Here is a 20,636-nt window from a genome sequence, read left to right as displayed (position 1 = left end):
GGGCTGTCTCCCAGCGGTCAAAGGCAACCCTGGATATCCTGTTACCCCTGGTGAGGAGGGGCTTAAAGGCTTTGCTCCCCAGGGATTGACGCAAGCCATGACCCCCCACTGCCTGTCAAATGGAGTTATTTCAATCATTTTGGTCTTCAGGAGCAAGTGGCATGGTAGGCATCAGAATGCGCACCATGGTTTGTTTTCCCACCTCCCCCGACAAAGAAAAGCTATTTTATATCTATGCAATGCTTTAAAGATCCACTGTTTCTACTCAATAGGGGGCATATAAATTCATCCAGAATACAATCAAATATTCAAGAAAAGAATGCAGAGACTAGAAAACCAACTACACTGAATACACCGTGTAGGGAGTCTGCCTTTCTGAGTGATCATTCCATATTGTGTGTCTTTTACCAGACACCATATTTTTACTGATTTTAGAACTCAGTACTCTTTACCCCTGCGAACCAGTGATAAATTGCTGGATATATATATATCTTAACTCTAAGCCCCTATTATATGGTCCAAGGCATACCAAGGGCCTGGAAATAAATGCAACCAGTGGAGTGAAGCACCTACTGCACCATGCACTAAAGCAAAGGAGCAAACATAAGGTTTCAGGCATACCCTGTGTAGCCCGACTGTAGCAGTGTAAACACTCAAATCAACCTGTCAAAACAGGCCAGAATCTCCCTTCTAAATATTAGTAAGTCACACATATTTAGGCCTTGTTCCTCACAAGGCACAGTGAATAGTATTTAAAAGTAGGCAGTGAATAGTATTTAAAAGTAGGATATTTAGCAATATAATGTTAACTTGTCCTTAAACTGACTAGCACCAAAAAACTATTTTCCACAATTTCTAAATCGCTATTAAAAATCCAATTCAATGGTAAATGCAGATTTTCAATAAATATTAAAGAAAAGTAACATTCAGAAAGTTACCCTTTCCCTGCCTGAGGCTCCTGGAGGCAAATATGAATTTGCTTTCCCACTTTTGCCAGCCAGTAATTAGCATTTATATTGGTGAGGAACAGGTGCAATGTGCATCCCATGAGCAAATATTATGCGGACCTGAAAGGGCTGACCTGAGCACGACAGATTATGCAGTGTGGGGCTGAGAGCATCTTTTTGACATTATAATGTCAAATCCTGCTTGAATGTCAAATCCTGCTTGAAACGTCTGCTGGGTTTGCTTATAACACGTGGGGTGCACTTGAAAGAAAGGGAAACAGGATGCCCAAACAATTTTTGTGTATCAACTGTCCGGTTGCTGAAACCCCTCCTTTTGTTCAACCAGACTTCCGTTTCTGGGTTTTTACACAACCCTGGGGGCACAATTGAAAGGAAGAAAAACAGGATACCAAAACAATTGTTGTGGATACACTGTCTGGTTGTTGGAAAAGCCTACAGTTGTTCTACCAGATTTCTGTCTCAGAGTTTATTGTGGGTAGAGTGACTCCCCCAAACTGGAGTTTAGTGTTAGATGTGGGACGACACTAGGTTTACCACTGTATGCTCCAGACACACACCACAGCCCTCGAGGCCCAAGTTTAGTGTTGACAAATGGCTTTTGCCATCTGGAAAATACCCAAAGTGGGTAATGTTGCCCCCAGAAGATTTTACCCCATTAGTTCGGGCTTGCCAGGAGCAATTCCCACCCACTAGCTCATACCAGACATCCAGGTGGCCTCTCCAGGCACCCACTTCAGAACATTCCAGTAAGTGAGGAAAAACAGAAGAGGACTGGACCAGCTGTCTGTGACCTGAGATAAGCCCAGAAGATTATAACTGCTCCCTGTTGTAGACAGGACAAAGAAGTGGACTCCAAAGGTCACATGGCTGACCGGTTACAGCTATAGGGACACAACAAGCTACAAAAGGCCTTTTCCTGCAACTGCACTGTTGACAACACTGACAACTGGGCATGTTGTTGGACTCTGCTTTGACAACCTTTGAGTTGGTGAGCTTCCCCAGAAATCCTGGGGCTTAAGAAGCATGATCCTGTGGTGGAAAGGACTAGAGTCACTGTTAGAAATGGGGGTTCCCGGTAGGCTAGGGCACGCACCAAAGCCAGGCAGAAACCCCCGGTCTAGTCAGGACGAGAGAGCTACACCCTGAGGATAACCCCTGCTCACCCCTTTGGTAGCTTGGCACGAGCAGTCAGGCTTATCCCAGAGGCAATGTGTAAAACGTTTGCGCAACACACACACACACACACACACAGTGGCGACACACTAGGCACACTACAAACAACAACAAAAAGACTACACAAGGTTATATGAAAATAGCCTTTGTATTATAAAAACACATTAAAATCACAGACATATACACCATGCTTACAGGCACCAGGACACTATTTACAGGGGATTATGTACAAGGCAGCGCTAATCGGGTCGCTGCCAGAACCATCACCAGCACAAGGAATACATGCAAAACAACCAGTAATAACAGCCAGTAGCTACTGGTAAAATAGTGAACTGAGCATTATCATGTTAGTCATAAATCCAATTGCCATGACCCCATTAGCTCAGGCATAGAAAGAAAGCACCATAGGAGGACATTAGATCTGGCTCAAACCTAGAACCTCATACCCTGACGTTAGGCCTCCTTATAGCATAAATGCAACATCATTAGGGTAAAAAGACATTATGCATAACCATATTAGGATGAGCATAAATCAAGTTAGCATTAGGCATAAAAACATATCAGGTATTCTCATTAGGCCTCAGACACAAATTCGGCATAATATTAGCAATGCAAAACCTGGGGGAAAAGACTGCTCACAGTTTAATTGCCATGCACGGTGTAGATTAGCCTGTGGCGCCCCTGCGCCAGGGGAGCCCCTACTCTGGGGCTTGAGAGTACCAAAGTGCCCACACCGTTGCAGCTGCCGGCTCCTGCGGTGCAGCTGTGACCAAAAACCAGTACTTGTAAATTGGAGTCCCCGCTGGGACTCTGAAATCAAGGAGAGCCCCGTCGTTGCAGCTGCCCGCGCTGGTGCGGCATATCTGTGAAGCCCAAAAGAGTTTGACACGTTGGAGTCCCCCTTTGGGACTCTAGAAATGGTTATGCCCAAGGAGTTACAGCGGCCCGCTCCTGCAGCGCAGCTGTGCAAACCAAAAAGCACTGCCAAGATTGAAGCCCCCTCTGGGACTCTGAATTCAAAAGGTGCCCCCAGGACGTTGGAGCGGACCGCTTTCCCATGGGACCGCTCATGCATGACAGGCACCGGCGAAGTCCCTCCCACCAGAGACTCCCTCAGGGTCTCTGCATTAGGCATCGGCTCCCGCTCCCCAGGCCAGCCCCCACTCATCGGCGGTCTCCTCGTGCTACTCCGGGGGCTTTCATCTTGCGGCCAGACCCGCAGAGCTCTCCCACGCTCACGGGAGCCCCGCACCACAAAAGGCCGCCTCCAGGCCTCTCCTTGCTTCGCGACTTCCCTCCTCCACTCACCAGGAAACACCTCACTGGGCACAGCAACCGGGGCTCTCCTCGTGGCTACGGGAGCCCCGTACTCCGGCTGCTTTCTGCTCAGGCCGTTCCCTGATTGGCCGGTCCCTGCCTCACATCCAGGCTTCCTATTTCTGGCGCCAATTACAGTGCGGCTCCCCCGGCATCACAGGGGAAGCCCTCGCTTTCCTTCTCGCGGATCGGGCTGTGGCGGTGATTCGCGGGGTGGGAACCCACTTTCAAATAAAAACAATTGCGGGGTGGGCACCCGTGAGAAAACTGCAGGAAACATGGGGTGGGCATCCACTTTACTTTAAAAAGTGGCCACATGCGGGGTGGGCACACGCGAGGATGTAAATGCGAGGTGGGCTTTCGTGGTCTTTTTAAATCAGCAACTCTCCCTGGCAGCAGGCGGGGTGGGCTCCCGCTGTTGTAGAAGGCATACAAAGCACAGAAACTGCGGGGTGGGCATCCGCTCCTTGTAGCACACAAGGGGATTCCCACGCCGGGGGTTTCCTCCAGGGAACACCACGCAGCACAGCGCTGCAAGAGATAGACGGCCCTTGCCTCCTGGGCAGCTAGACTATAGTGCAGAAATGGAGGATGCAGAATCCAGTCGTAGTGCTCACAAGGTACTAGGGCTCCAGAGCTCTAGGGATGAAAAGTTAGTGTTCCTCTTCTCCTGAAGCACAGGTCAAGGGCTCAGGATGGGCAAGGATCAGCAGGCAGTAGGGCAGCGCAGCCAAAACAGAGTAGCAGTTCCTAGGAGCAGTCAAACTCAGTCAGGTGGCAATCCTCCTGGCGCAGCAGTCTTTACTCCAGCAAAAGTCTCTTTCAGGTCCAGTAGAAAGGCAGAGGGGAAAAATGGGGCACAGGGGCCAGCACGCAAGGTCCAACGGCGGTTCCTCCTGGCAGAGTGTCCCCTCCACGTCAGCAAAAGCACACACCCACACGGGCAGACAGCCTCTGTATTTATACACCTCCCTGCCCTGCGCCTGGAAGGAGGTAGAAGTTTCTGCAAGGGTCCAGGGGTAGGGGTTTCCGGAAGGGTCTTGGAAGTTCCAGTCCCCACTGGCACTGGCAGGGGTGTTAGTAGGGGGCGAAGCTAGCCTTGTACAGGGCAGGCACTGACCTAATTAGGGACAGGGGATTTCTCCGCCCACTACTCCAGTTGCAGACTTCCCACTCAGCCTGACCCTGCCTCCCTGGAGCCACCCACTCCTCACCAGCCCCGGTCACTTCTAGAAACAGACATGCAGGAAGGAACACAGCACACAGAAATGCCAACTTCTAAAAGTGGCATTCCTAAAATAGTAAAAGTAAATCTGCGCACACCATTGCGCAGCATTTATCAATTCCATTCCACACATACCAAACATGCCATACTTATTTTGTTTTATTTAGGAATTATCCCATAAGGGAGGAGTTCCCAATGTTAGCCTATGGAGGGCAGAGAGTGCATGCACTCTGCACTGCTAACCAATGCTAAAGTGCCCAGACTCCTAAAACCACCAACACTACGTCAGCAAAAAGGGTAGGAGGAAGGCAAAAAGTTTAGGGATGACTCTGCAAAAAGGGCCAAGTCCAACAGTCACAATGTAGAATATTTGTACAAATTTGGTTGGTGTACTTGACCCATACTGCACTGCAATTGGTTTCAAATTGCACCTCCTTTTCCGGTCTGCCACAACCATGGACTGTCTTTGGCACTTTGTGCTTCTTGGTGCTATTAATATAATTTTTGTATTGTTTTGCATTTCAACTTTATTACTGTTTTAGTGCTGCATAGATTCTGTGCACACAGACTCTAAATGAAGCCTGTCTGCTCTGTGCGAAAGCTACTGGGGGATTCAGTTCAGGTTAATTTAGTGACTTTAACGACTCACCCTGACAAGGGTTGTGAATATTTTTTGAGCTGGGTAGTCGCTCACCCTAATTAATAATTCAATTATTTACAAGTAGGAAATAACCTCTCTTATTTTTCCGGTATATGACAGTGCTTTGTGATTTATCCAATGAATGCATCTCTCTTGAGTAGATTTTCGAGTCTCACCCTTTTCCAAGGTCGCCAAAATCATAGGTTATTGCTGCAAGCATAACATGCATTCCTTCATTCTGCGGTACAATCAAGAGTGCTTCCATGTAGGACATAGCTCATTTTCCCAAAATACATTCACACACTTTTTTATTGAGTACTGAATAAGCATGAACATTAAATAGCTAAAAAAGGTACAACTAGAAGGATTGAGCAAGGTATTGAGGAGCGGTAGGTCAAGCGTATTTAAAGTATCTCTGGAATTCTGAAGTGATAAAATCAAGATCTCAATATAATATTTTAATAACGCTGGGGGTATTTAATTCTGAAAGGGACGTGTAACTCTACAGCACCTCCTATCACTGTTGTCCGGTTACATACCCCAAATACCAAGAACTTGAATTATAATAACTTATTTTCATATAATACTCACAACTGTAATATTTACATTGCATAGACTTGCAAACAAAGGTGGCTTCCATTTTATGGATTAATTACAGATGAGAGGCTGAGTCAGCAGTAATAAAATTTACAGCAGCACCTCCTGTGCTGAGGTAACTCACATGTTTCCTATACTAGCACAAAAGGCTAGCTTCATTGCTGGAACTGGTCATATTTTACTATACATCCTATCCCGGAACTCCAGTTATCATGTTTCCCGCCATCAATCCCAGTCCCCGATTAACATTAGATAAAAAGTAAAGCTCAGAGAGCATGTTGCACTAATCATAAACTTGGCAGGTTTTCTGCAGGTGGAACATCTGCCAGGCCTATGTGTTTGGGACCAGTGTTCAGCCTGAAATAAATGCAAGCATAGTAGATCTCCACACGTATTATCTTTATTTTGTGAACAGTCAAAAAGCTATCAATATAAAACTGGAGCAGACCTATTTCTAAAATCTTAGATTTAGGACTCATTGTGAATCAGACCTCACGCCACATTGTCAAGGACAGTGAAAGAGGTCAAGCCTGGGAGGCAGAGATGGTCACATTTAAAGTAAATAAATTCACAGTACCCAGTTAATTTTTGCAAAGTACACTGTCATCATGGCTAAGCTTTCGTGAGATGGTAGAAATGAACATACTAAAATAAACACTTTGGGTTGAGTATATCCACTTGAATTCAGTCAGGCACAGTGAGCAGGAGACATCACTGAACACGTTGGTGGTGTCAGATCACCCATGTATATTTTGTTAGGCACAGGAATATGGAGGGGCATCAATAAACCCCACATAATATACGTTAGGTAAAGTGAGACGTGGTGGGAAAGCCAAATCCAAGAGGGCCATTTGGGTGGTTTTGTGGTGTCCAGCACATTGTTCATGTGTGAGAAGCAATACACACACGTTGAGAAGCAAACAAATACAGAAAAGAAATTGCACCACAACAGCAGTCATCAACAACACGCAAACCATAAGCTCAGCAAGTCGGGAAAGAAGGCACTAATGATACTGGCCTGATAACAAATCTGATCCGTGTCTTTTCAGGCAAGAAAAAATACTTTGTCAGAGGAGGACTCAACTGTTGCAGAGTATCTGAATTCTAAATTTCTAAAGACTATCAACTGAGTAGCAAGAATTACTACAAGGTTAGTGAAGAATCAGCTGAAGCAGCAGCAGAAAGACAGATTGTACACATCCATGAGTCAAAAGACGCTAGTGTAGTAAAAATACTGTTGCAAACTTTCACAATCAGCAACAAAAGGTCAACAGGCAGTGCACATGCTGGCAGCCATAACCATTGGATGACTACACAGGAGTAAAAGTGGCTGAGAATGTGTTATTGGGGAATGAAGACACCAAACTTGATGGTGATAAAGGAGAACATTGGCAGCTGAGGATCTGAATCCTTATCATCATTATCAATGGCAAACAAAAATTATATATTTTCACTGAAAAAAACCATAGGTTTCAGGCACGTTATATTTAGAAATTAGCATTTAAAAAAACCTTACAAATTCACTGAAAAAAACATAGGTTTCAGGGACATCATAATTAGTTGGAAATTTCACTCATACAAAACCACAGAAATTCGGCCGTTATAGTTAGTTCAAGTAGCTATAACTCGCGCCCCAGCAATGCACTGCTGAAGACGTCACATATTGCATCATTCAGGACATGGTCAGTGACATCACTGATGACATCATCCAGTGACTGTATTTCTTTAAATTTTAAATATATATTATATACATGCCATGGTGTATTGAGAATGAGTGGGTGTACAAGTGTCTGGATGTTGGATTTAGTAGGTACGTGACTGATTGTTCAAGTGAGTGATTACATGTGTCTTACTGAATGCATGGGTTAGTGACTAAACTGTGTAAATGTCTGTATCAGTCTGTCTGTTTTATAAGCTGCTGCATGGGTTGGTCAGTAGCTACATGAGTGTCTATATGGGTTATCGATTGTTTGCTTGAGTATTTGTATGGGTGGCTGAGTGTGTGTGTGGGTGGGTGGGTGGGTGGGAGGTGTGTGACTGTACATAGATGTGAGTGGTTGATTCACTGGGTGTACGGGTTCAAGAGTGCATGTGGAAACAGCTGTATGGGTGGGTGAGTGTGTGTATGGGTGTATTGGTGAGTGAATGGGTGTCTCAGTGGTGCATGTCCAAGTAACTACATATGTAAAAGGCAGTGTATGTGAGAGTTGGAGTATATGAATAACTATACGTTAGAGTAATTGATTGTGAGAGTGACTGTATGGATGAGTGTGTACTTGTATAAGTGATTGTATAAGAGAGTAAGTAAGCATTTGATTACAATATTTTTGGGACCTGGGGACCCCATCCCCAAGGGTCTGATCCTTTATTCTTCAAAAAACAAAAAAAAACAGTAAGGAGGCTGCGCGGACCCCCTCCCGAGGCCAATTTTTGCCCCGGGGACCCCATCCCCGGGGCATAGCCACATATATATATATTTTTTTAAGGAGGGGGCTGCGTGACCCCTTCCTGAGGGCTCTATTGGCCCCGGGGACCCCATCCCCCAGGGCCTGGCCTCTGAGACTGGGACCGTGGGGGGAGGGAGCTTCAATACCCCCCATGGTCCCGCCGGCTCCCTGCCTCCTGCGGGAGCCGGCATAGCTTTTCCACCAGGGGAGCTGCTGACATGCAGCTCCCCTTGCTCAAAATCAATTCTGCTTTGCTTCATTGAAGCCAGAGCAGGTTTCCCTGCTCTCACTTCAATGAAGCAAAGCAGCGTTTGCTACTGCAGGCTCCCGCCCTGCCATAGCAAACAGCAGTATCCCGAGGTGGCCCCGGGTGGCGGTCCCCAGGGCCATCAGAGGCTCCAGGAGGGGGGCCGCGCGGCCCCCTCCCAACGTTTGAAGCCCCAGGGAGGTGGTTGGCTCGGGCAGGGGGGTCCGTCACAGACCCCCTACGCATCCTTTTTTTTTTTTTTTTTTTTAAAAGCCCCAGGGAGGTGGCGGTCCCCGGGGCTGCGGGGGGCGGCGTGCCCCCCGCACATAATCAACATAGCCCCGGGGAGGTGGCGGTCCCAGGGGCTGCCCCCGCTACAATAATGAGGATTGCCCCCGGGACCTAGCCCACCAGGGGGCTTTAAAAAACTAAGCGCTGGAGCCCGCGCTTCTACTTTTTTCCATTTACGACCGGGTTCGCGCACCCATAGCAACCCGGCCGAAATATTTAAAATATATATATCTTTTTGGGAGAGCAGGCCTAAGGGGTCAGGGTGTTTATACCCTGCTCCCTTTTCTTGTTTTTTATATTTGTTTTACTGCTTTCTTGTGACTTGGGTTACCAACACTTTCTGGTTTGGAGTGTTGGCAGCCAATCAGAGTGAAGATCGTTCCCGGGAGGGTTCGCAATCCCTCCTGGGTGCTCAGATACCAAAACTTTGTCTTTCTAATTTCTCAGCAACTACTGAACGGAGCAAGAGCTAGCTTGTTGCCAAATTTGGTGTAATTCCATTCAGCAGTTCGGGCTGTAGCATTGTCTAAAGTTTCCTATGGAAATTAACATGGGAAAAACGTGTTTTGGGACCCCCCTTTTTTCTCAGCCCCTGCTTGACGAATAACCCTGAAACTTTCAAGACAGAAGCTGACTGGAGCTGGACATTTTTTTTGAAACTTTCGCAAAGATTCATCAACCGGCGCCAAAGTTATTGGGAAATGAAAAAACGCTTTTCCTATGGAAACTAGTTCCTAACTAGAACTACCTACTGGCGACTGCCAGTAGGTAATATATATTGGATTGCTTTCTCAAACACAAGAAGTTCCATGGCAAGGTTGGAATTACATTGTTAGTCACACTTTTAAAAAACTAAAATATTTTGTGTAATTTCCAATTGCTGCATTTTGTGTATTTTTTTGTATCATTTTTGTTCTTCTCCCAGTTTTCTTTTTGGCTTAACTTTCACCCACACAAGATGGGTAAAAGCAGAAATGGTCTTGCAGGAACCATGAAAGGGATCGGTCCATGGCAATAGCACATGTTCTGCTCAAACGAGTCTTTTATGAGAATCTTACAATTTTCCTAATCGACATATGTCTTCACGTACAATCTTCAGGCACATGTCCAGCATAATGTATTTCACATAATCTGAGTAACTTTCACAAAGATTATGGGAGGGAAAAAAAAGAATTAAAAAACAAAAACACAATTTTTTGCTCCCCTAATACAGATGCTTAAAGCTTTCACTAACAGTTTCTTGGAAGTCATAGATATACAATGTGTACTAGCACAAACAATGGAGTGGAAACAAGGGTAATCAATCACCAACAATGCAATGGTATACCAACAGCCCCTTGTAAAACAGAGTAAAGTCGACAGGGTTGCCCTGTTAAGCACAGGGCACTGAGAGGGGACAGATAGGTTAGAGTAAAAAGGCTCAGTACAGGAAATCCAACCTTTCAAAGATCGACAGTCCTGGTAGCTACTGTGTGAACGCTTATCACCTCAGATAAGAAAAACAATATAGCCATCTGTGGGCTTTACAGCAAATGAACAAGCAGGGAGCTATGAACAAGGTGCTGTGCCACCACAACCTTCTGCATCCATCCAAAGTAAAAACACCAAAACCCCAGGCAAACATACTTAGATGCTGGCGGTATTAGCATGTCAGCCATTGAGGAGTATATCAAATGTGCAATGTAACTCACAAGTTTTACAACATCAATGAGAATCATCTAATGCCGAACGTACCACCTTTTATGAGTGGGTATATGCTGGCCAAAGAGTAGAAAGATGTGTGGAACTAAAACCCTAAAGGTGCACTCAACGGTGCTTTAGTAGCATAATCTATCTGAGGCGTTTGATACCGTCCCCCACACGATGCTCTTACAACATCTTACCAACCTGGGAGTGGGAGGCTCTGTGTGGGATTGGCTGAAGTAAGTACCAGGATTTTAGGGGCAGTCAGTGTGTGTGGCGCCTTTTACTTCCTAAGTCAAAGCAGTGAAGCAGGGTGTTACCCCATGGCTCCTACCTGACCGTTTTTAAAGTTTTTATGTCACCTTTGGCCTCATTAGTTCAATCTTTTGCTTGTAAAATTATTTTCTACACAGATGACACCCAACTGCTTTACACGTTTGAGGGACCTCCCCTCGGCTGAAAGACGTTCAAGGACTGCATGCTTGTAGTCTTTGAGTGGAGGCAGAGCTGCCATCTAAAACGTAACACGGATAAAAATGAAATTTGTCTTTTTGGTTCTACTTTGACCAACTGGTGGGGATATCTGGCCTGCGCCCTACCGGCTCCCCCTCCTTCTCCATTGGTAAAATAAATCTGGGTCTTAAATTGGATAACCAACTGTCCATGAAACCCCAGATTTTGGTATTGGTGGCCAGTGTTTGGGCTGCTTTGTACTCCTAGAAAATTCCTGTATCTCCAGCCTTTGCACTGTGGGAGGACGGTGATCCATTCTTTGATCACATCGCGGTTGGATTATTTTAAGGCAGTCTACCTTGAGGTGTCCGAGATCCTACTTGGTCGTTTTCAGGTGGTTAAGAATGCTGCTGGTCAGTTCATACTGCATCTGCCTAGTCGGATGTCGATCACGCATTCCCTACACGTTTTGCATTGGCTGCCCATTAGAAAACGGCTATTATTTAAATCTGTTTTGTTTGTTCCTAAGGCAGTATTTCAGTTCAGCCTAGTATATCTAGCAGTTCATGCCTTTCTGCCCTACTAGAGCATTGAGTTCTGCATCTGCTGCTTTGTTGGTAGTGCAACGCATGAAGAGAATAAGGAAGGGAGGCAAAGAATTTCCATTCTTAGTAGCAAAGCATGGAATCAGCTTCCGATGGACCTTCGGACGCTTCTCTTGGAGGGTGGCTTCCAAAGGAAACTGGAAACTTGGCTCTTTTCTTCCATGGTTTAAGGTATTCTGTGTGTGTGCATACCTTTTTGCTCTTGCGCAAGGACACTCCGAGTAGCCGTACGCTTTACAATTTAACTTCATTCATTCAGTGTAAGGCATTTATAAATGAACCATTTAGAACCATTCATAGAGAAAAAGGAGAAATCAGCTGAAAATTCAACTCCAAGCCAAATGCCTCCTGTTAGCTGAACTCTGACAGGGAACGAAATCCACAAAAATCAATCATAACTTATTCTTGAGGATTTGGGTTCTGGGGCCTTGAAAATGTATTTACACAGAGGTTCAGAAGTAGATGTCCATTTTAAAGAATGTTGACATGACGGCCTCCCAGAAGTTAAACAGGAGATTATTTACAAGAGAAAAAAATGTACTCCGAAATTGTTTAAAAGAAACTCTGATGAGAAGATTTCTACTTTTAAATTGCTTCATGAAAAATGTCGCCTTTAGGCAAGACATGCAGTTTTCTTGGAATTTACAGCTTTATAAGTAAATCTAGACATCACTCAGCAATATTCTCACACCAGGCATTGATCCCCCAGCAATCCTTAAAAAAAGCGAAGCTGGCAGAATCAGATTTCAACAAAAATGAGCATACAAGTCAAAGAAATCCCTATTGTCTGGGATGTAGGCTAGCCTTCTTTTAAAGGGCGTAGGCACCCATTAGTCTGGCTAAAACATGGTATGTGGAGTCAGCCATTTTGGCGTCTCCAGAAGTATTCCCATGGTTAAGCGAGGTAAAACTAGAACAAGCATTTGCAATGCAATCAGTCTCGCCTTTGGGGCCTAAGCATTTAGCCATGCAACAAACTGTCGCCCTTTCAGTTGAAGTGTAAGGCTGCAACTCAGTGCTAGAATACACTACTATTGTCTGAGAGCATTTTTTTTCAACGAAATAGCCAATTCTCGATTTGACATGAAAAACCTGGAATGAAAAGAATTTCAGGGAAATGCAATTAGACGAAATTTCACAATTTCCATAATAATATATTTATTTAAAATGGGAATAATTGTATTTTAAGTGTCTTCAATAGAGCAGAGGCAGAAAACCTTTTTCACCATACGGCTGATCGAATATCTTAGTAGGCTGCATGCCAGTCGCTAGATTCACATCACAGACTCATATGTAAGGTTGATAAAATGAATAGTATGGTACTGAGCCTTCATGGCATTTAGTACTCAAGCATCTAGACCTAATTCAGTAAAACAATGGTTCCCAGGATTTCTTTTTTGAAGGTATACACCCCATATTTTTCAGACAAGTATTGCCCAGAATTGCTGCACTTAAAAAGGCCAGGAAGATATACTTGTGAAACATTTGGGAAAAAGTAAAAAATTGGGGTCCCACAATGTTGCTCTGTTTATCTTTTAAAAATATGTGCATCAAAAACTGAGGTTCTTGTTTTAGGGGCCTTTTAACTGTTAAATAACCCTCTAGTGATGCCTTCACCATTCACCATCAAGACAAACAAGAAACAGTACAACCTGTCTCAACAACATGCACCTTGACATTCCAACTTTCACTGAATGCTTCATTACTTAGATTCACCGTGGACACCAACCTCGCCCTCAGCTAAATCACTGCCAAAAAAACTAAGGCAGACTGGCCAGCACCACTTCTAAAGAAGGCGAAACAGTTTCTTACAGAAAGTGCCTACTGAACTGCTCTTCCAGCCCTTATACTTTCCCACCTGTATGGTGGCAATGCCTGGATCCGAAGGCCTCCCAGTCTCCACACTGGCACCCTCCAAGGATTTCCTACATGCCAGCACATGTCTCATCCATTGTCTGAAGAAATATGCCCACATCATTACCATCTTGATTAAATTCCTTTGGCTCCCCATGTTCAAAACCAATTGCATCATTTACAAAGCCATCACGACTATCATCCCCGCTGATCTTAAAAATCAGCTCACCAACTCTGAAGATTCTCGGCACACCATCAGACTGCACACTATCAGACTGCACACTAAGTGTAAAAAAAGAAAAACGAGGCAGCAGGCCTTTTCTATCTATGCACCCAGGATCTGGAACATCTCCCTGTATCCATCAGGATCTCCCAATATTGCTTTTTGAACAACAACACCCAATTCAAGAATCAAAGAAAGGGCAGAAAGAATAAGCAGTAGAGGAGCAAATCAACAGAACCACCACGAAAATAGTTGAAAGGTGATCATAACAAAACCCCAGAAATATAATCACAAATAAAAGTCCCAGGTTTATTGACAACAATAAGAACATCTGAAATTAACCAATTATTTGTGCCCCAGAATCAAACCACAACTGGAGTCATATTTGAATGGGAAGTAATGTAGATTTGGGATATGTTTGGAGGTTCATGAGCCTTCCACCAAGCTCGGGTCCTGCGATGAGACAACGCCGGACAGAGCGGGGCCTCCTTCTTCCTGAGCTGGGTTCCAGGAGAGGTGAGGTACACTCCCTGTACTATTCAGATGTAAGAGACACCGTTTGGTACAGAGGAACACGATTTTGGACTATTTATGTATATCCTTTACAGATTGTCGTTACGTTCACTTTATGTATGCAGTAGCTAATGCTTAGAACTCTGGCCCTGAAGAAAGCCATGGGATCTTGTCCCTACCGGCTGAAACATGTTGGCCTTGTAAATGCAGTTATATGTTTAGACTGCTTCCTCTGCATTGTTCTTGTTTGTTTGAGGGAAAGGACAAATTACATTAGAGTTTTTCGCCTATTGATCCTTTTACCCCTTGTTTTAAACTCCCACATCTTTTGATTTTTGCACTGCACTCGATCCCATCTTTATCATTTGTTCATGGGTACCTTAGCGATTGATGGTGCGACCCAATTGAGTAAGGGCGATGGATGGGTCTCATTGATCAAGAGACATACCACCCCATTTTTGGATGACCAAATGAGAACATTGGATCTACATACCTATTTGATGGGAATCCAACACATCTCTGTACGGGTCTTACCAACAATCTCAGTAGGTCCTTCGACATGTTTGTCCTGGCACACATTCAGATATAGAGACTTATGTAGCTCTATTAGCGCCTAACTCACTTATGTAGGAGTTTTGCAGCAGCTCGGAGTACTTGAAGCTTCGTTATAGACCCCCGGTTCTTTTGTTGTTAGGATTACTTTGTAACTTAATCATAACCGTATAAACAATCCCTACATAGTTTACTGCAGGATTGCAATATGTGTTTCTACGCCTATGCCGTCACAGGACCAGACACCTTCACAAAAGCTGTCCAGATAATCAAGGGCTAGAAATAATAGAATTTACGGATAAATAACAGCATTGAATCTTATTAATGCTAACTGCCCCTACAAATTCAATAAATAAACTAAAGCAGACTTAACTATTTAAAAATAGGCAACATCAACATACTCCTAAAAGGACTACATTCAGGGTCTACTTTGACCAGCTCTTTTCAAACGAGAAGGATGTAAAATTAACAACAAACTGGGCCTATTACATCAGAACACCAGATAAGACCATTCTGAAGAGAAAGAAGAGGGAGTGACTACTGGAACATTCATAGGATCCTGCATTAATTACTGGTTCTGGCTTTTTGTTCACACAGAAAGAGTTGCGGTCACAATCTAATAAATTGGAACGTAACAATTCACAGTTGTGTGCTTTCAGTACAACTGGGTAACTGTGATCCTTTATGGAGTCATTTCTCCAATTGCTTTGTGGTTAGTCTAGACCTTAATTTTTTAACTTATCTCTTGACACAGGGTTTCACTTTCTTTTAAGCTCATCAGAAGACAACAGCCTTAATAGGGGGAGCCAATATTGAATGGAACTGGGGCAGAACAAAATTGCAAACCATCTGCAGACAATGCAGAATCCGCTGCTAGAATGGTGGCTAACGTTATAAAGAGACAACATTTTTTCCCAATAGTAAAAGGACTTCACTGGCTCCTAACACCTCCAAGGATTAAATCCAAAATTATAGCTCGAGTACATTCGTTGTTTGGTAACAAAACTCCTGATGAACCGCAAAGAAAAAGTGTTCAGGTACACCCCTGCATCTATTCCTTTGAACTTCAAGAATGTGTGTGTCCATTTAAACATTATGGACATTGGAATGGTTTGTGTAGTTCGACTGCAAGACATGCAAATAAGCAAAAAGTATAGTTATATATTTGCATCTGTTGAAAAGTTCTATTTAACATGGACCACACTCAATAGGGCTTCAACACACACTTCAGTGATTTGCCATGGGAACAAGCCAATAGGACATTCCATCTTGGGGCTCAGTAGGCTTCAGCGATTATGGGATAATACATTGAAAAGACCAATGAGAAATGAATGAGCTAATATTTTGAATTTGACCAGTTGGTACGGTTGGCTGTTTGCGGGTTAAAAAAATCAGATTCTCGTGTTTGTGTAAAGCACTCAAAAATTGGAGTGTGTATAATAGAGGGAGACTTTTTTGGAAAGTGATAGTTAAAACTGCTTCCTTAAAAGGTGGTGCTTGTATGTAGTGAACAATTTTCTTGTGGCCCGTTTTATTCTGGAGATATATTATAGGGCAGAGCTGACACAGTTATCCAACTGCAGCGAAAATGCACATCCTCACAGTGTTCAGCGAGCACAATCAAACAATGGGCTCAGCATCTGCTACCGATAGGTGCGTATTAATCAAGTTGTCCAGGACAGCAAAATAAGTTTGGACCTTTATTTGCACTCCTGACAAACCTTTGGTATTACAGAAGGGGCTTCAGACAGGTCTGCAATACACATCATGCAGATGCAAATTTGCAAACCTGCAATGTAGAAACTGGGTTATTTCCTTAATAGTATAGCAAGCGACATGGACCGATGCAAATGAGTCAATGTCTTAGCATGCATGGCTGTGTCATATTACAGATGTCGGAATAGAAGTAAGAATGACCTCAAGAAGTAGAATACCTGTGTGCCACAACATAATTTGAACACAGTTAGTACACTAGAGACGAGGGTCATGGATCACCTGCAGCCCATTAACTATTTGCCCTGGATTTGTTTGTTTTGTATTCAGGCACAAATCCCTGGTCTGTAGCAGGTATGAACTAGAGTGTGTGCACCCTACAATGAAAAGTCCTAAGTGCAATCCTGTAACTTTTCATGAAAACGGGTTTCACCGTAGGCGGTAATTGCAGAGAAGTATGATAGGCAGCTCGGTCTTTAGGCTCTGCTGGAACAAGCATTGACACAATCAATAAGTCTCTTTTAATTTGCCAATGCATGTCACAGGCATTCACAAATGTTCTTTACATGGGATGCATTAAAGTATGCACTACTGGCTTTGCCAATGCTTAAAAAAAACAAGGACTGCTTTCAGCATAGAAGAAATATCATATCATAAATAGAGCATCACACATTCAAGTGTAAGCACTGGTAAAAGAAGGAACGACATACCATACAGCCAATCGCCTGAGGCGAAAGAATAATACTTCTCCAAGTGGAGCCAAAGCCCACTCTAAGCATATTTTGAAAAACAGTTAACAATGTCTTCCAAACAGCTGGGTTCTCAAGACATACCTAACAAGCATTGGTAAAGTCAATATGTGTGGTTTTGGCTTTGTCAATGCTTGTTTTGTCATTTTTTTAACATTACTGTTGATGAAGCTGCTCAGACTCCAACGATCTTAAAAAAGGTCTAAAAGCAAAAATATTTGTTCTGGTCTCAAAAGGCATAGATTTCCACAGACGTTCTTGGCACTGAAGGGAATGACATTGTGGGTGGATGTGCCCCTTTTGAAAGGGCATAAAGCATCACTCATAGTGAAGTTAACCTATAGCTGAAGCTATGCAATGCTGTAGATGGGCAGAAGAAAAATAAGAATCATACAATAACAGTCCTACGGATTAAGTTGGATGACTGAAAGCCCCTATAACTAAGTATAGTATTCATATAATTTTAGTGAAATTAAAAACACCTTAGCTGATACAATACCTAAAAATGAAAAAAACGAGTAGATTGTGACATAGGACACAAACACAAAAGATGCTATCGGATTTTGTTACTCATTTTTAAAGACTCTTCCGAACTATTCCAACCAATCCTCTCCCCTTTGTAAATAAAACACTAACAGCCTCTTTCACAACATGAAAACAGCACGCTGAGCACGGATGAAATATTTTATGAAATCGTGGTCAGTTCTATTTACGAAAAAATATAGGTTCTGAGACCCCAGAGGCCCTTAGGACTTGGGGAGAAAGTGAATGAGGAAGTGTAAACAGAACGTGCAAACGCACATTTTCACCTTAAAGTGACAGATTTCTCATCTATAAATCACAGGGCGTGTTGCTTAAATAAGTAAAACAGAAAGCCCGGCCCAAACAAAGAAAAGAAAATACAGGCAGATAGATACCAGCTTGGAAACTTATACCGGAGGGAGGGCTCATTAGCAGATCATATAAACAGCCCTGGCACGTGCAGGGCCTATGCCCTGGAAAGGGAGAGCACCAGGAAAGAAAATGAGAGAGCCACACAGGACCATCGTGAAAGGTGACAGAGATGATTAGACAGCGACACAAGGAACAAAATAAACACACACAATGAAACACAGATAGACAAGCACCAAACAAAAAGAGGAAAAAAAGGCACCCAAGAGCTGGGAAACAAAGAATCATAACGAACTGAAAGGTACATGCAAGTCAAAAGCACCTACAAAGTTAGTGAGAGATGGACAAGAGAATGTTGTAAGTTGGCCAATAGAAAGAAGTGCAGCAAGAGAACGAAAGTGGAGATCAAAAAAGGCAAGGGCAGAGGCGAACAGATCGAATAAACAATATACACAGACACTTGTGCAGACTGAAAGAAACCTGCCCGACTTCACCCAGACAGTGTGACTGCAGGTTTGGGGTACACTAGCTTCTGGACTCCGTCGGACCGGGCAAAGCCGTTTAATAACCACAATAAAATCAGAGCACTGGATTGTAACAAAAGAAACAAACACTCTCAGTGTGAAAGAGCCCCCGACAGCAAAGTCTGCAATATCCTGGAAGGCAGCAGCTCTGCCGAGCCAGTGAGGCTCCGCGAAGGCGGGGATCGGGTTCCACTGTCGCCCCGGGGCAATTACAGGCACTTCTGAGCTGCCCTCCACGCAGTGACAAGGGCAGCCCTGCCCGACCGGTTCCAGCCACTGGAACAACGGATCCTTTCTGTGCTAACTCCCCAGCCACTGCCCCTTCTGTGTCCGGCCTCACATTGTCAGCATGGAGTTAGAGGGCATAAAGCAGAAAGAAAGAACAAAAGTGCAATGGGGAAGGAAAAAGCTGCCTTGGAGCAAAAGAAAAAGACAGGAAAAACTGAGTCTCCGAGTGTATTACAAGAGAGGGCGAGGAAAAAATGAAAATAAATAACAGAAGTGCAATGGAGAAGAGATTAAAAAAAAAAAAAAAAAAAAAAAAAAGAGGACATGCGTGCCATGGAGAAGAGGAGAGAGAGAAAATAAAACAAATTGCCTTGGGGAAGTTAAAAAAATAATATACGAACTGTCAGAGTAGGAAGATAAATAAACAATTTAACTAGGGCCGGGGAGCAGGAGGCGCACCCTCTGTGTTTCCAGAGAGTTACTGGGATCAGCGAGACACGCGAGAAGTAACAGAGCAGCGCCTCGAAGCCCGCGGCCACTCACCAAGCAGCAGCAGCTTGAGCTCGCGGCGGGCGTTCTGCTTGTCCTTCTTGATCCGCCGCTCGATCTCCGTGTTGATCCTGTGCTGCTCCTTCTCCTCCGCCGAAAGGCAGCAGCCCGCCATCCTGCCCGACTACAGCAGCAGCAAGTGTGCCAACGCGGGACCAGCACCTGGCTCCTTCCCCCTCCGCCCAGCAAAACCAGCTCCGACACAGTTAACACCAAACCCCGCAGTCCCTTGCCCGAAAAAAAAGGTGCGCGTGCAGAACGGCCTTGACTCCGGCTGGGACCTCCGCCACGCTCGCGGAGGCGCGTGCTCTCCCAGCCTCCTCGCGCTCCAGCCCAGAAAAGTCACAGCAAACCCCCTGGTGAGGAGCGGAGAGAGGCGCCGTGTGCTTCCCAGAGCGCTGCGGCGGAGGTGGGCTCCAGGCTCAGGTCTGTGGTGGGGCTGCTCCTCCTGCAGGAAGTCGGAGGGACGGGTCGGAGGCCGGGCCGCTCTCACAGGTTCCTCAGGAGTGTGAGGGGGCGTAGAGGCGAGGAGTGTAGCGGGAATGGGCGGTCCCGCCTGCAGTCCGGTTCACCGAACTGTCATGGGAAACGTTGTGCTTTCTTGCGGGAGAAGGAGGGGTGAACTGGGAGGCGGGACCGGCCGCCTCTCCTTACACGTTCCCCGGCGGCCACGGGTGAGGTGTGCAGGGCCCTCACCGACAGCCAGTGAGGAGTGAGTTGCAGACTCTCTGTTAGAAGTGCGCACCTGTGCACCTGTCAGAGTTGTGATGCGGCCCTTTCACACTGACCTGCTTTGTCAGCATGGACTTTCCATTTAAAATGGACAAATGTTGTTAGTTTTTGCTAATATTTTATAAGTGAGAGGTTATAATCAGAGTTGGAGCGTACACACGAGTCACCTGATAACACAAAGAGAAATTACTGGGGTTCATATTGAGCAGTCGTTTACTTGTAAACGAAAATCTCTTAACATTTAGTAAAAGGTGCCCATTGTCCACTGAACATTAGAAAACGGAAGCATTTAATCCAAAATCCAAACTAAAACTCACTGTTTAAGCCCTTGTCCTAAACAGGATGGATTATGGGAATACACTCTACTCGTCTAGTGTCTACCCAAATGGGACCTGCATGCATCCACCTGACTGGTAACTGGAGTGAGCAGCAGAAACTGTATATCACCAATACTTAAATAGC

The 20,636-nt window shown here is 44.6% G+C and overlaps 1 protein-coding gene across 1 annotated transcript in view; it reads right to left on the bottom strand.

Moving 5' to 3' along the window:
• Nucleotides 1–20,027, bottom strand: part of LOC144818439 (guanine nucleotide-binding protein subunit alpha-14) — a 580,856-nt gene extending 560,829 nt beyond the window's left edge. The window contains exon 1 of the mRNA XM_078675859.1: nucleotides 19,437–20,027. Within this exon, the coding sequence (XP_078531985.1) occupies nucleotides 19,437–19,557 (121 nt within the window). The 5' untranslated portion in view covers nucleotides 19,558–20,027. The remainder of the gene's footprint in view (nucleotides 1–19,436) is intronic.
• Between the last annotated feature and the right edge of the window lie 609 nt (nucleotides 20,028–20,636).

The sequence above is a fragment of the Lissotriton helveticus genome, chromosome 2_1 (genome assembly GCF_964261635.1).
Source record: "Lissotriton helveticus chromosome 2_1, aLisHel1.1, whole genome shotgun sequence".
Lineage (NCBI taxonomy): Eukaryota > Metazoa > Chordata > Amphibia > Caudata > Salamandridae > Lissotriton > Lissotriton helveticus.
Note: the sequence above shows the minus strand (reverse complement) of the source record. Positions and strands in the feature narration are given on the sequence as shown.